Genomic DNA, 13253 nt, shown 5'->3' with positions numbered 1-13253 from the left:
AATCTCAAATTGTTGCTAAATAACAATCGTGCAGTACAGTATCTTGCATTTATTACCTCAGACTCCATCATTCAATTAAAACTACTTTATGGTTGCTAAGATTTCAATTTTACCTTGCCTTGTTTTTTGGCTTTTAAATTATTATTTATTTCTGTTATATTTATTAAATTTATATGCTGCCCACTTCACTATCCAAAGTAACTCTGGGCAGTTATGCATATTGTACAACACAATATATATAATTTAAAGTCTTAAATAACCCCAGATAAATTTATTTTGCATTGCATGATTAGTTATTTTTCCCTCTTTTTCTTCTGCTAGTTATATTATGTATCTCTGTGTTTGTATGCAACATATATCTTAATATATTCATTAAATGATAACTGACTTCTATATACAGGCATAAATTGCAACTCTGATGAACAAGTGGTATAAAAACACAGAGTGCTTTTGCAGCAAAGATGTTATCTGTTCCAAATTTCCCAGGTAAAAGTCACTATGACCACATTATCAAGCAGATGGGATAATAATAATTGGCCCTACAACTTAAATCAGGGGTAGGCAACCTTGGCTCTTTTATGACTTGTGGACTTCAACTCCCAGAATTCCTGAGCCAGCTATGTACAACTGTTTTTTTAGCGACAACCGCATCCAAGTCACTTATGACTGCTCCTCGTACTTATGATTGTTGCAAAATCCCCACAGTCGAGTTTAAAATTCAGGCACTTGTCAACTGTCATGTACAGTATTTTTATACAAGGGTTGCAGCACCTGGGCTCATCTGATTACCATTTATGATCCTCCCAGCCAAGGAAAACCAGTTTTGCTTAATTGACTGGTGATTCATTTAACAACTGATTTGCTTTAACCACTGTGGCAAAAAGTTGTAAAACTGGGCGTGTTTCACTTAACAACTGCCTGGCTTAGCAGTGGAAATTCTGGTCCTGATTGTCCTAAGTTGAGGACTACCTGTGCTGTCCTGTAGTCAAGTAAGTCTGCCATTTTCTACAACTAATAGCGAGGGAAAAATATTTTCTAGCAAGTTGGAGTTTATACTCGTTATGCTGTTTTTCATATTAATCTGATGGTTGTCTCACGAAATGCTTAATTTCGCAATTATTTAAAGTTTAAATAATCTTGATCACGCCTGTTTGGATTTGTATTTTCTTCTCATTTCTGCTATATCTGTTCAGTTGTATACATTGATGCGTGAATGAGACAGCTCTTTTTCCCCAGTTTGATGGCCAGCTAATAAAAGGTTGTAAATGAGACACAATTAAAACCTCATTTGAAAGCATCCAATGTTAGAAGGAATGTATTATTCTTCCTATTCTCTGAAGCTTAGAGGTTACACTGGGTTGGAGAAAGGAATGATAATCTAATACATATAAAATCCTTGTTTGATGAAAGCAGGAAGAGAAATGCTTTGAAAATTCAGGCATACAGTACTTCCTAATTCATTCAGGATTAAAGTGAAAGCAAGAAGCTGTCTTTTCTGAGACCTCTGGTGGCCACAATACAGAACTACAAGAATATTTTTGTTTGATTTTCCGTTGCTCAGAATAGGTGCAAGCCTCCAAGTAACTAGCACATATGTATTCTAGAAGCAGCGCAGCCTCCCATATAATGTACAAATAGCTTTATTTGCCTGTTTAAAAAGTAAATTAATTTGGAAGAAAAGTGTAAGCAATTCAGATAACACTCTCTTTTTGGTTTAAGACAGCAAAAGGCTCTAGGTTTCAAAGTAAAAAAAACAGATTGTCTTTGGATGCTGCAGTAGAATTGAATGGACTTCAATTCCCAGAATTCCCCAGCCAGCATGCGAGTTGAAGTCCACATATCATAAAGTTGCCAAGGTTGAGAAACAGTGAAGCAGACAACCACAGCTCAGCCATGCATGCTATGACTCAGGAATGACTTACACCAATTCCAGGTCACAAGCATGGAGCTAGATGTGCTGAACTACAACATTCTCAGGGTCTCACTCTAGTTAAGGAGTAGGCACCCTTGGCTTTTTTTATGACTCGTGGACTTCAACTCCCAGAATTCCTGAGCCAGCATGCGAGTTGCAAGTCCACATATCACAAAGTGATATGGCTGGCTCAGGAATTCTGGGAGTTGAAGTCCACGAGTCATAAAAGAGCCAAGGTTGCCTACATCTGGTCTATTCTCTTGGAAGTTAAAACAAACCTAATCCTGCAGGGTAACTTAACTATCATCCTACTTTAGAAGGGCGAAAAGAAGCGATGCTGAGGCAGCCGAGAATCCCTCCCTCCCGAAGATCCGCCGGGGAACCCCGTTCTTGGGAAGATGCGAAAGCCATCTTCCCGCGAACGAGACGAACCTCTGCGGGCTAGAGCGGCAAACCGGAAGCCCCGGCTCTTTCTCCCTGAATTGAAAGACGTCGTTTTCCCGTCTGGTGTTGGCTTACAGCCGGCTAGGCTGCCCCCTGGACTGCGCGGAGGGCTGGGGTAGAGAAGCGGACGGAAACGGTGGGTGCGCGCGCAGCCTCGGTCGCTGCTCGGTGCGGCGCGTGCCCCACCCACTCCCCCTCCATCTCTCCGCATCTCTCCGAGCCTGATCGGGAGCAACCTGGTCCTCTTTAAGTCCCAAACCGGCATCTCGCAACGTTAGCATCACTCCCCCCTCCGCTTTTCTCTTTTAAAAGTCCCGCCTCCCTTTTTGTCCTCTCGGAGCCCTTGCATCCCTCCCGCCTGCTTTGCCTACCTCCCGTCGCCTCTGCCTCCTGTTTTATCCCGCGCCCGCCGCGAATGGATTTGCCTGCCAGCCAGTGCAAAAAAGTCAAGCTGAGCAACAAAGTGCAGAGCTGGGTAGGTTGGACGGGGCTGGGAGGTAGTGGTGGTGCCGGGGCACAGCAGAGGAAGCGGGCTGACAGTGCCGCGAGAGGCGGAGGAACCGCGGGCATGGGAGCGCTCTGCTGCCCGAAAGCCAGCCGTTGAACGGGGGAATGTATCAGATCCCCGGTAAGCTGCGTTTTCTGATGGGCCGAGCGGGCAGGCTTGGAAGGGGAACAGCCGCGTCGGCTTGGAGGTGGAATCATTCGGCCTGCAAAGGCTCGACCGCTTAGGAAGAACAGTTGCATCCATTGAGCATCTCTGCCTGTTCGTTAGTTCGTTCATTTATTTGTGCTTTCCAGAAGGGGAATAAACAAAAGAGGAAGGGAGGGATCAACTCACTTCCCCTTACGTGTCTCGCATGGCTTTGTGATGAAGGGCCCGTTTTCAGGATTGAAGGAGGATCGCGTTTGCTCCTTTCAAAGTGCGGAGTGGCAAAAATAAATAAATAAATAAAAAATTGCAGTGCTGAGAAATCCAAGAAAATGCCGAATCGACATTCTTCAGTATCACTTTATTTTAGTTGAGGCTGAAGGGGGTGGAGGCTGAAATCTCTGGTATACAATGTGGCTATTCATAAATCTTGGGCGACTCAGAAACTGAGAGACTCTTTGTGGAGCGGTTCTTTGAATGTAAGCACTCACTCACTCATTCCAGGCAGGTTTGAACAAACGTGGGATTTCAGCCATGGAGCTCTGATAGGTTAAATTTATGCTACTGGCCAAAGGTTAGAAAATCGGCGGACTCTGTCATTGAAAAAGTAAGGCCTTTCCTGACACAAAATAGTGGCACTGATGGAGTATATATTCAGTTTTTCTCCAACTTGGTGTTCTTTGGGTGGGATGGACTACAAGTCCTATGCTGCCTTGTGATGGTCAATGTTACAGTGAGAATACTATCTTGGGGAAAACTGTCTCACAGCTATCCAAAAATAAATGTGTCCTGGAATCAGAGATAACCTGAGCGACATCTGAGCTGCAGAAATCCTTATAACCACTAGAAGGTATCAAAATGTTGTGGGACGCTTTGCTGTTGGTTAGTGGCCATAGTGCAGTCGATGTAATGCACACATAAATGTGTGCATTTTCATAGTAGCTGAGGGAATAGAGGATGGAGTAGCTAGCTGATAGAAAAGCCAGATGTCATATTTACTAGAGATAACAGACATGGAACAAAACAACTCTGTAGGTTGAAACTGTGTAGGAAGGTCTAATTAATACAAGAAGAAGCATGTTATATTTTTCTGACCTAGGAATAATTTATTGGATATGGTTCCCCATTTGCAAACTGAGCCAGAAAATAATATAGAAGTGATATCTGCCATTCCCTCACTTTAAAGGCTTTCAAGTTGTACCTGAAACCAGTGAATATAAGATGTTCATCAACATTGGTCGCTAATTTGCTTTTATTTTGTAGTTTAAAATTTGTATTATGGCTTCTGCATATTTTAAGTTAGTACAGGATAATTCTATGGCTCTTAGAGCTATTCATTTAATTTACCTATAACCAGACTATATGACCAAGTTAATGGTGTGCTAACTTGTAAAAGTTACCATTTTTGTCGAAAAATCAACATTTATTTGCATTCAAGAAAGATAGATCTGATTTGCATTTGGATAGACCACTGAGGAATTTTAAGGGTATAAACATCCCATAATCTAGAAAATATTAAACGTTCTGCAAAAAAAACCTACTTAAACATTGTTACTACAAATCTTCTGCATGGATATTGAGCTGGACTAGAACAAATCTTTACATGTTTTTACCCATTATGAGGAGATGCTGCTAGACTATTCATTATATAATTAACCTTTTGATTATAAAGATCTTTCCTTTACAAGCTTACACTGTTAAAGTATTTGATTTGCTCTGCATAGCTGATAAACAATTTAAATACAATGGTTAAATGTTTGTGAAACCTTTTGTCCAATTAAATAAATGAGTCAAAAAACATACTTATTCATATATTTAATAAAAAGATCCTTAATAAATCTATAATGTGGTTTTCTAACAGAAGCTACATATAAATGTGAGACAATGTAAAAAAGGTCACTGAAGCTAGCAGGTTGCTTTACTTTTCTCAGCAGTTGCTGAAGAGTTTTAACTATCTTGGATGTTATTTTTCAGTATTAATGTTTCTTCATAGAAGCACTAGTTAGCTTGTAATGGAACACAATGCTGGACTAAGCCAAGTTGTTTGACAGCTTGTGTCTTTTTGGCTTGATTCTGAATGAATAGCTAGAGGTCTATAGAATTAAATAATTTTTAAAGAAAATCTATTTTTGGAACAGCTGATTAGTATGCAGTTGATTGCTTGTTCTTGCTGCTGGGTATGCCATATAGATATTTTATGAAAGTGAAAATGGGCACTGCTAACAGCGTTCTGGATTCTCTCCATTTTCTGTATGAATAAAATTCTTTGTCTCGAGTTTTATTTTGAATTGAGATTTGTTTTGGTCTAGAAAACAGGTCTGTAGAACTGCTGATCTACATGCTTTAGAAACTTCATCTTAATAAGTTCTTATGTTCTCTAGTAATTCCAATGAATCATTTTTTTAAATAATTCTGATTGCTTCTGTTTATAAGAATCTGTTTATTAAAATCTCTTTTGGCCAGCTGAAGCCAAAATCTATTGCCTTAATTTGTGTATCTTTATCTTTTTCTTCTTGCATATTATATAAAATAATATTAATTGACCTTGTCTTACTAGTATTGTACCCTGCTTTTTATGAACACATTCAGGAGTGCAGATGCTTGGTTTTCTAGATATTTATATTTTACAGATAACTTTTGGTTTAATGTTTTGAGTCACAAACTGTGTCTGGGAAAGCAAAGGTTTAGTTTTTAATTCAGCCAGAAAACGTTTTGTGTTGCCTCTATGGCAAGTCCTGTGGTTTAAAATGCTGTGTCTAAAGCTGCAAAGTACTCTAACTGTGGGCGCGCCTGCCCTCTGGAATCAGCTCCCTGTTGAGCTCTGGATGGCTCCCGACCTTCGTTCTTTCCTCCGCGACCTGAAGACTTGGCTATTTGAACTTGCCGGCCTAGACTGAGGGACTGGGATTTTAGATTTTAAATTTTACATTTTAGAACGTGTTTTATTGTTTAGGGCTACTTGGTTTAATTTATTTTAATTTTTGTATATTATGTGTTGTATATAGTGTTTTAATTGCCCTGTATACCGCCCCGAGTCCTTCGGGAGAGGGGCGGTATATAAATCCAAATAATAAATAAATAATAAAATAAATTAGCATCATCTATGTTATAGTTGAGGCTTTCCTGTAGGATCCTGTGTTCTGAGGAGTATAGTGGGCAGCTGGATGTCGACAACCCATTTAAGTTCAGTAACCTCTTTGGTTCTGGGGTTTAGTTTGAGCAGTTTTGGAGTTTTGTTTTCCTGTACTCTAACATGTTTTAGAGATGTAGTCTTGATGGTGGTTGTCAGCATTTTTTTTGAGTTCTAGGATCATGGTTTGTTCCAGTTACTCCTTAAGGTTAGCTATTGTGATTGCTCCTTGAGGTTATCTGTGGTGTGTTTGGTCTTTGGCTTGTCTTAAACCAGTCAGGAATTAGGGCAAACTGTGGGAGACAGTGGAGGACATAGGAATGCTATGATCCATGGGTTCCTGAAGAGCTGGACATGACTTAGCGATTGAACAACAACAGTCACATGTCAACGCTGTGACAAATCGAATTGAAGCCATTTTTATTTTGCCTTCGTTGCCTCATATTCAGTTAGAAGAAGGAGGGTGTGTGTGTAGTTTTCAGTTAGCCAAAACAATTCACATGTATGGGAACCAAGGTCATTGTTGATAACATTTTGGCAGGCTGGAGCAGCTGGGAGGAGTGCCTGTGTTTTGTAACAATTGATGAATGTGATTTATGACAGCAATTTGGGGTGGGAAATGAAACTTGCAACTTTGTAACCAAGGGGAGGGGAATTTAGTCTTGGGTTCACTCTTGTATGTGCCGTTGTAGCTAAATAAAAATACTCTTTAAGGAAGAAATTCCTGCCTTGAAGTTCTTTTAAATGGTCTTATCTATCGTAACCATGACATCACAAACTTTAACTCAGTTATTTCAGGGGCCATCTCTTTCTGATTATGGCTATCTGATTAGATCTGGCAGAACAGCCATTTTCTGGGTCCCTTCTATTAAGGAGTGCTGTCTAGCAGGACCTAAGAAGAGACTTTTTATGTAATGGTACCTGCCCTTTTTGAAACTTAACATTAAGAAAACCAAGATCATGGCATCCGGCCCTCTCAATTTTTGGCAAATAGATGGGGAAGAAATGGAGGTAGTGACAGATTTTATTTTCCTGGGCTCCAAGATCACTGCAAATGGGGACTGCAGCCAAGAAATTAAAAGACGCTTGCTCCTTGGGAGGAAAGCCATGGCAAATTTAGACAGCACACTAAAAAGCAGAGACATCACCCTGTCAACAAAAGTGCGTATAATCAAGGCTATGGTCCTCCCAGTTCAATGTATGGCAGTGAAAGTTGGACCATAAGAAAGGCCGAGTGCCAAAGAATTGAGGCCTTTGAGCTATGGTGCTGGAGAAGACTCCTGCAAGTCCCTTGGACTGCAAGGCGATCAAACCGGTCAGTCCTAGAGGAGATCAACCCTGACTGCTCTTTAGAAGGCCAGATCCTGAAGTTGAAACTCAAATACTTTGGCCACCTAATGAGAAGGAAGGACTCACTGGAGAAGAGCCTAATGCTGGGAAAGATTGAGGGCAATAGAAGAATGGGACGACAGAGAATGAGGTGGCTGGATGGAGTCACTGAAGCAGTAGGCATGAGCTTAAATGGACTCCAGAAGATGGTAGAGGACAGGAAGGCCTGGAGGAACGTTGTCCATGGGGTCGCGATGGGTCGGACATGACTTCGCAACTAATAACAACAACAACACCTGCCATTTAGAACATTCCTCCCAGCTTAGATAAGTCTGAATCCTGTCAGCCTTTCCCAAGGCCTTAAAAGGATGCTTCTGTCAGTAGGGATTCAGATGTGTGGCAGAGTTTATGCAGTAGTTGTGCTGATTTGACCTGTTGGTTTTATTTCTTACTTTGGCTGTGGATTCCATGAGTGTTCTTGTTTTTACTATTAGTTGCCTAGAGCCATGAGTTGGAGATGGGCAGCTATATAATAATAATGCTATATAATGCATCTAAGGAAAAACAAAGCAAAAGGTTGAATGATTATCACAGTCAGTTTACTCTTATACTCACGTTTATAAAAATATCAGGAAGATCTGTTTTCATAGTTCTGACTTCATTCCACTCACTTCCTTCACACATTTTAGCTCAATGTATGAATCTGACTGTGATAATTTGGTCATCAAACCACAATTAAAATTCTGATGATAACCTGATGCATGCACCTTGGTTCTTGTGGCTTGTAAACAGTGGCTCGTGGCATAGTGGATTTCATGAACTGGGCTGTATTCACCACTAGGATTTTTGAGGTCGTACACTGTATAAACGGAAACGTTTGTGTTCTATGCTAGGGTTCATATAATGATTTTTCCACTTTGCGCTCCTATTTTATGAGCATTAATGGATGTTTAAGAAGCAGCATCATTTTATCTTTTAAACTTATTTTATTTCAGGGGATGCAGAGAGCTACCAACGTCACCTATCAAGCCCACCATGTTAGCAGAAATAAGAGGGGTCAGGTGGTAGGGACCAGAAGTGGATTTCGGGGATGCACCGTGTGGCTAACAGGTACAAAACTGCAGCCTAAGAAATGTTTACTTTAGCCTTTTCCATTTTTCTCTCAACATCATTAGCAGTTCATACAAGTTAATAATTTAACAAGTGTTAGGAGCATAAAATGTCAAGTCACCTTCTTCGGTCTGATGTGCCTTTTCTACCTTGCTGTTCTATCTTGCTGTTTATATAATACCAATATTTCAGAAATCTTTATGTGTGATACTTTATTGCCTGCTGGCCAAATAGTACCATTTCATTGGAAAGAGGGAAAAAACATATTATTGCAATTTTGGACATAATGTGTTATATCCAAGTTTTTTTTAAAAAAATCATATCTTTCCTCTGCATTATTTCCAAGTGATTATGAAATTTCAGAATTAGAAACAGTAAGGTAGAGCATATCCTTCACTTTTATATAAATTAAGAGGAAACACTGAGAAATATAAAAGGGAAATTTAGGATCCCCATATGAAGTGTCCTTGTCTTAGGAAAAAAATATTGTACGATGATCATATTTCTTTCATTTTACTTCTCTGCATGAACATGGGAAAATTAAATTTGCTCATTTACACTGGGAAATGAAAATACTGGATATGAAACTTGAGAACTTAATGTTCTCAACCTTATCTGAAATAAATAGAATTGCGCTGCTAACTATTAATCCATGGTGAGTCAGTATAAATAACTTACCTTCTTTATCTAGATTGAAAGTTACATTTTAAAAGGCTTTTGGCTAAGAATGGATCAGAATGTACATGATTTTAGGTAAAGAAAACTGTGGAAAGTTAGGCCAAGATTGTTGTTCTTTGAGCCCTTTTAATTTGTGGCTTATAATGGATGATACAAGATACTGTATATACACAATATATATTTTGCATAATGTCTTTTATACACTATGCAGATTTTATGTTCCTTTATTTCATTGACATTGTGGCTGATTTTGGCATAATTATAATAAAGATCGTGATTTATTATACTAATATGGTAGGCTGAACAAATTTTCAGGTACTCCTCAGGGTACCATCGGCTAGACAATGTCGGCTGGCGACCCCCAGGGGGAGGGCCTTCTCTGTGGGAGCGCCAGCCCTGTGGAACCAGCTCCCCCATGAGCTTCGGATGGCCCAAGATCTCCAGTCCTTTCGCTGCGGCCTCAAAACACTCCTTTTCCACCTGGCTGACCTGGACTGACAGGGATTTTAATTATGTTTTTAATTTTTTAACTCTAATTTTTAATTTATTTTAATTTTAATTTTAATTTATTGTACAGAGGCCTTTAATTTTCATTTTATCTTAACTTCTGTATTTATTGTATGTTATTGTTGTTAGCCGCCCTGAGTCCTTCGGGAGATAGGGCGGCATATAAGTCCCAATAATTTTATTTTATTTATTTATTTTTATTACATTTATATCCCGCCCTTCTCCGAAGACTCAGGGCGGCTTACAAGCTTAGCAGTAGCCTTCATTCTATGTATATGCCTGCTTGTTAGGGCTTTCACACACACCCCAAGCGGCATTATTACAAAGTCAGCTTAATTGCCCCCAACAATCTGGGTCCTCATTTTACCTACCTCGGAAGGATGGAAGGATGAGTCAAACTTGAGCCTGGTGGGATGCGAATTAATTTTATTAATTAATAAAAAATAAATAAAATAAATAAATAAATAAATAAATAAATAAATAAATAAATAAATAAATAAATAAATAAATAAATGCCAGTCTTTCTACTTTTTTGAACACTGGAACTTATTCTTGACTTGTAAAAATAGTTGTCTGCATAGATGAAACAAATTAATACTTTGCTTGTTTGAAAATTATGTAGGACTGTCTGGAGCTGGAAAGACCACTGTTAGTATGGCACTTGAAGAATATCTAGTATGCCATGGCATTCCATGCTATACCTTAGATGGTGACAACATCAGACAAGGCCTCAATAAGAATCTAGGTTTTTCACCAGAAGACAGAGAAGAAAATGTCCGTCGGATTGCTGAAGTTGCTAAATTATTTGCAGATGCTGGCTTGGTGTGCATTACAAGTTTTATTTCTCCTTATACCCAGGTGAGCATGTTTTCCTAATTTTATTGCATGCTTTCCATTTTACCATTTCTAGGGCATGATCATGTAATTCATTACTGAAAATGGACAATAGAATCAAATTAAATTTTGTGTGGAATCTCTTGCACACTTCAGATGGATAGATTTCCACTACAGTATTACTTTATTTTATTTTATTTTAATTTAAAACATTTATATAGACGTCCATCTCATTCTACCAATCAAAAGTTAAAACAGCACAAAAGCCATATTTAAACTATACAAACTTGTCAGACCCCTAACAGAGAAAAGGGATATTTTGTGGGATGTGAAATCATCATCATCATTATCCTTCTAGGAAGGAAACAAAAAGATTACAAGTCCTCAAGTAGTCTACTTTCATAAACGAGTCAGCACCAGACAAGCAACAAAGCAGAAAACAATATGTAAATCAAGGACCTTCAAGAAGGAAACTTCACACTCAACAAAAGTGTCAGGGCAAGCTACTGCATCTAATTGGGCAGCAAACACTACACTCACTCATACTTTGATTTTATCAAATTGGGTAATGAGATGCCTGCAAGCAACCAACCAGGCTCAAAGAACAAACAACAATAACGTTTAACTCTGGGCTACAGATATTTATCTTCTGTTGGATTAATATAATAATTGTTATTTTTATTTATAGGCTAGGTCAGTGTTTTGAGCAATTAGATTCTCTAAAACCTTTGACCGCTCAGTTTCAGGCATGAATAAAAGCAGTTTAACTCTGGCAAACTATAGATATTGGTTGAAAAATACAAGAGTAATTAGTATTGCAACCTTACAGTTAGGGAAGCACTTCTTCCTTTCCAAGTGGTGGCAGTGAATAAAAACTTAATGACAATAAACTTAGATATTAGTGACAGATTTTGATTGAAGGAATTGCAAATTGTTTCTTTTACTAGTGATTTGTATTTGGAATATAATTTGGAAAATACAATTTCAAGTACAATAAAATATTATGTTACCCTTTAGTCTTTTATTCGGTAGAAGGGCTGCTAAGTTTGATTTTAAATAACTGTTACACGATATGGTGGTTCATACATATTAAGCTAGAATGAGCAATTTATGAACTTGACTCTTGCAGGCAAAGGCTGGGCTTAAACATCTTGTTAAACTGCACTGAATAAGGGTTTGGACTTTATAAGTTCTGATTCATTGGTTTCAGTTTAAAATGATATATGAATCCCACATTGCAATTTATAAACCATAGTTTATACCTTACAGTTCTATGTGACCCCAGCAGCTAGGTTTGCTCAAATAACTATAAATTTTAAAAATGGGAACCTTGCCAGAATTTTTGCAAATCAAGATTAGTGGGCTGAATTAATTTAATTGCAGTCAAGTTTAGTTACTGAACTGGGCTTACAAGGAAAGGTGGTTGTATTAAACTTTCCTTATATTAGCACGCATGTGCGGGGGAACCTTTACCTTTACCTTTTTAATGGAGCTGTGGCTACATACGTTGTAATAAAAGATTTTGTTACAGAAATTTTTTCTTTGCTGCTTAGGACCGCAACAATGCAAGACAAATTCATGAAGTAGTAAGTCTTCCTTTCTTTGAAGTATTTGTGGATGCTCCACTGTATGTTTGTGAACAGAGGGATGTGAAAGGCCTTTATAAAAAAGCTCGTGCTGGTGAAATTAAAGGTGAGGGTGAGCCTGAGTGTTAACATTTTACCATTTTTCTTAGAATACTTAGGTTGATACATATTTTTCCCCCATACATTTTATATTTTTATGATGCAGAACTGAGAGACTGTTGTTCAGTTCCTGTTTCATGCTGTAACATAGTTTGTTTACTTTTCGCTTAAAATGATGGTTAAATCTAGTCATTGTGATTTGTAGACCAAAGTTTCCAGCTTAATCAACCAGTTATGCCTTGTTCAACAAAGTAAGCCTAAGGCAAACCACAATCTAATATATTAGCCACTGCTAGTTGTATTTAGATGCTGTGTTAAGTCACAGATCTAAAGGCTACAGAAGAAATCTTATATCATTTGCTCTGATAGCTTAGAATCATTTGTTTTCTTTTTTGTAAAGATTTATTTTGATCTATCTGCAGATGAAAATACTCTGCAGATAGAAATGCTCTTTAATTGACTTTTTGTTAATATAGATCACTAGATGGATATTATCTCATTCTAGTCATTGGAGTTATGAATCAAGCTGGATTATAATAGAATGTCTTTGTAGGTGATAGTAATGTTCATTAAATGTATATATGAATTGTGATTCTTTATAATTATCTGACATTGCAAATCAAACACCTTTGCTTAGCCAGAATACTGTGCCCCTTCTAGGCTTCCCTAATTGAAAAAGGTATTGTGGTTTTGCCATTGCATAACAAACAGATATAAAAGTTTTAATTGCTTATTTTCTTGTCTGTTAATGATTAACATTTGCTTGTTTAGGTTTTTTTTCTTTAAAATCTTTGCTGATATCACTTAATATTTGAATTTGCCTGAATTATTTTGACTTTCAAACTCATGTACATTAGTAAATATTCAGGTAGGTTATTTGCTAGGATGAATAAGGAGTAAATACCTAAATTTGTACTGTTGCAAACATCTTGATCCAGCTTTGCATACCATGGGTTAAAAAAATCAGTTGCT

General features: G+C 38.1%; 1 protein-coding gene across 3 annotated transcripts in view; it reads left to right on the top strand.

The window, feature by feature from the left end:
• The first annotated feature begins 2372 nt into the window (after positions 1-2372).
• PAPSS1 (3'-phosphoadenosine 5'-phosphosulfate synthase 1) overlaps positions 2373-13253 on the top strand; it is a 47723-nt gene continuing 36842 nt past the window's right edge. The window contains exons 1-4 of one of the 3 annotated variants that reach the window (XM_081333271.1): positions 2373-2492; positions 8463-8577; positions 10385-10620; positions 12150-12288. In XM_081333271.1, coding sequence (XP_081189397.1) covers positions 8466-8577; positions 10385-10620; positions 12150-12288 — 487 coding nt within the window. In that variant the 5' untranslated portion in view covers positions 2373-2492; positions 8463-8465. Of the gene's footprint in view, positions 2832-2884; positions 2985-8462; positions 8578-10384; positions 10621-12149; positions 12289-13253 lie in introns of those variants that run through there. The other 2 variants (XM_081333270.1, XM_081333272.1) reach the window with 2 other exon arrangements.

This window comes from Vipera berus, assembly GCF_964194415.1.
Source record: "Vipera berus genome assembly, chromosome: 7".
Classification (NCBI taxonomy): domain Eukaryota; kingdom Metazoa; phylum Chordata; class Lepidosauria; order Squamata; family Viperidae; genus Vipera; species Vipera berus.
Note: the sequence above shows the minus strand (reverse complement) of the source record. Positions and strands in the feature narration are given on the sequence as shown.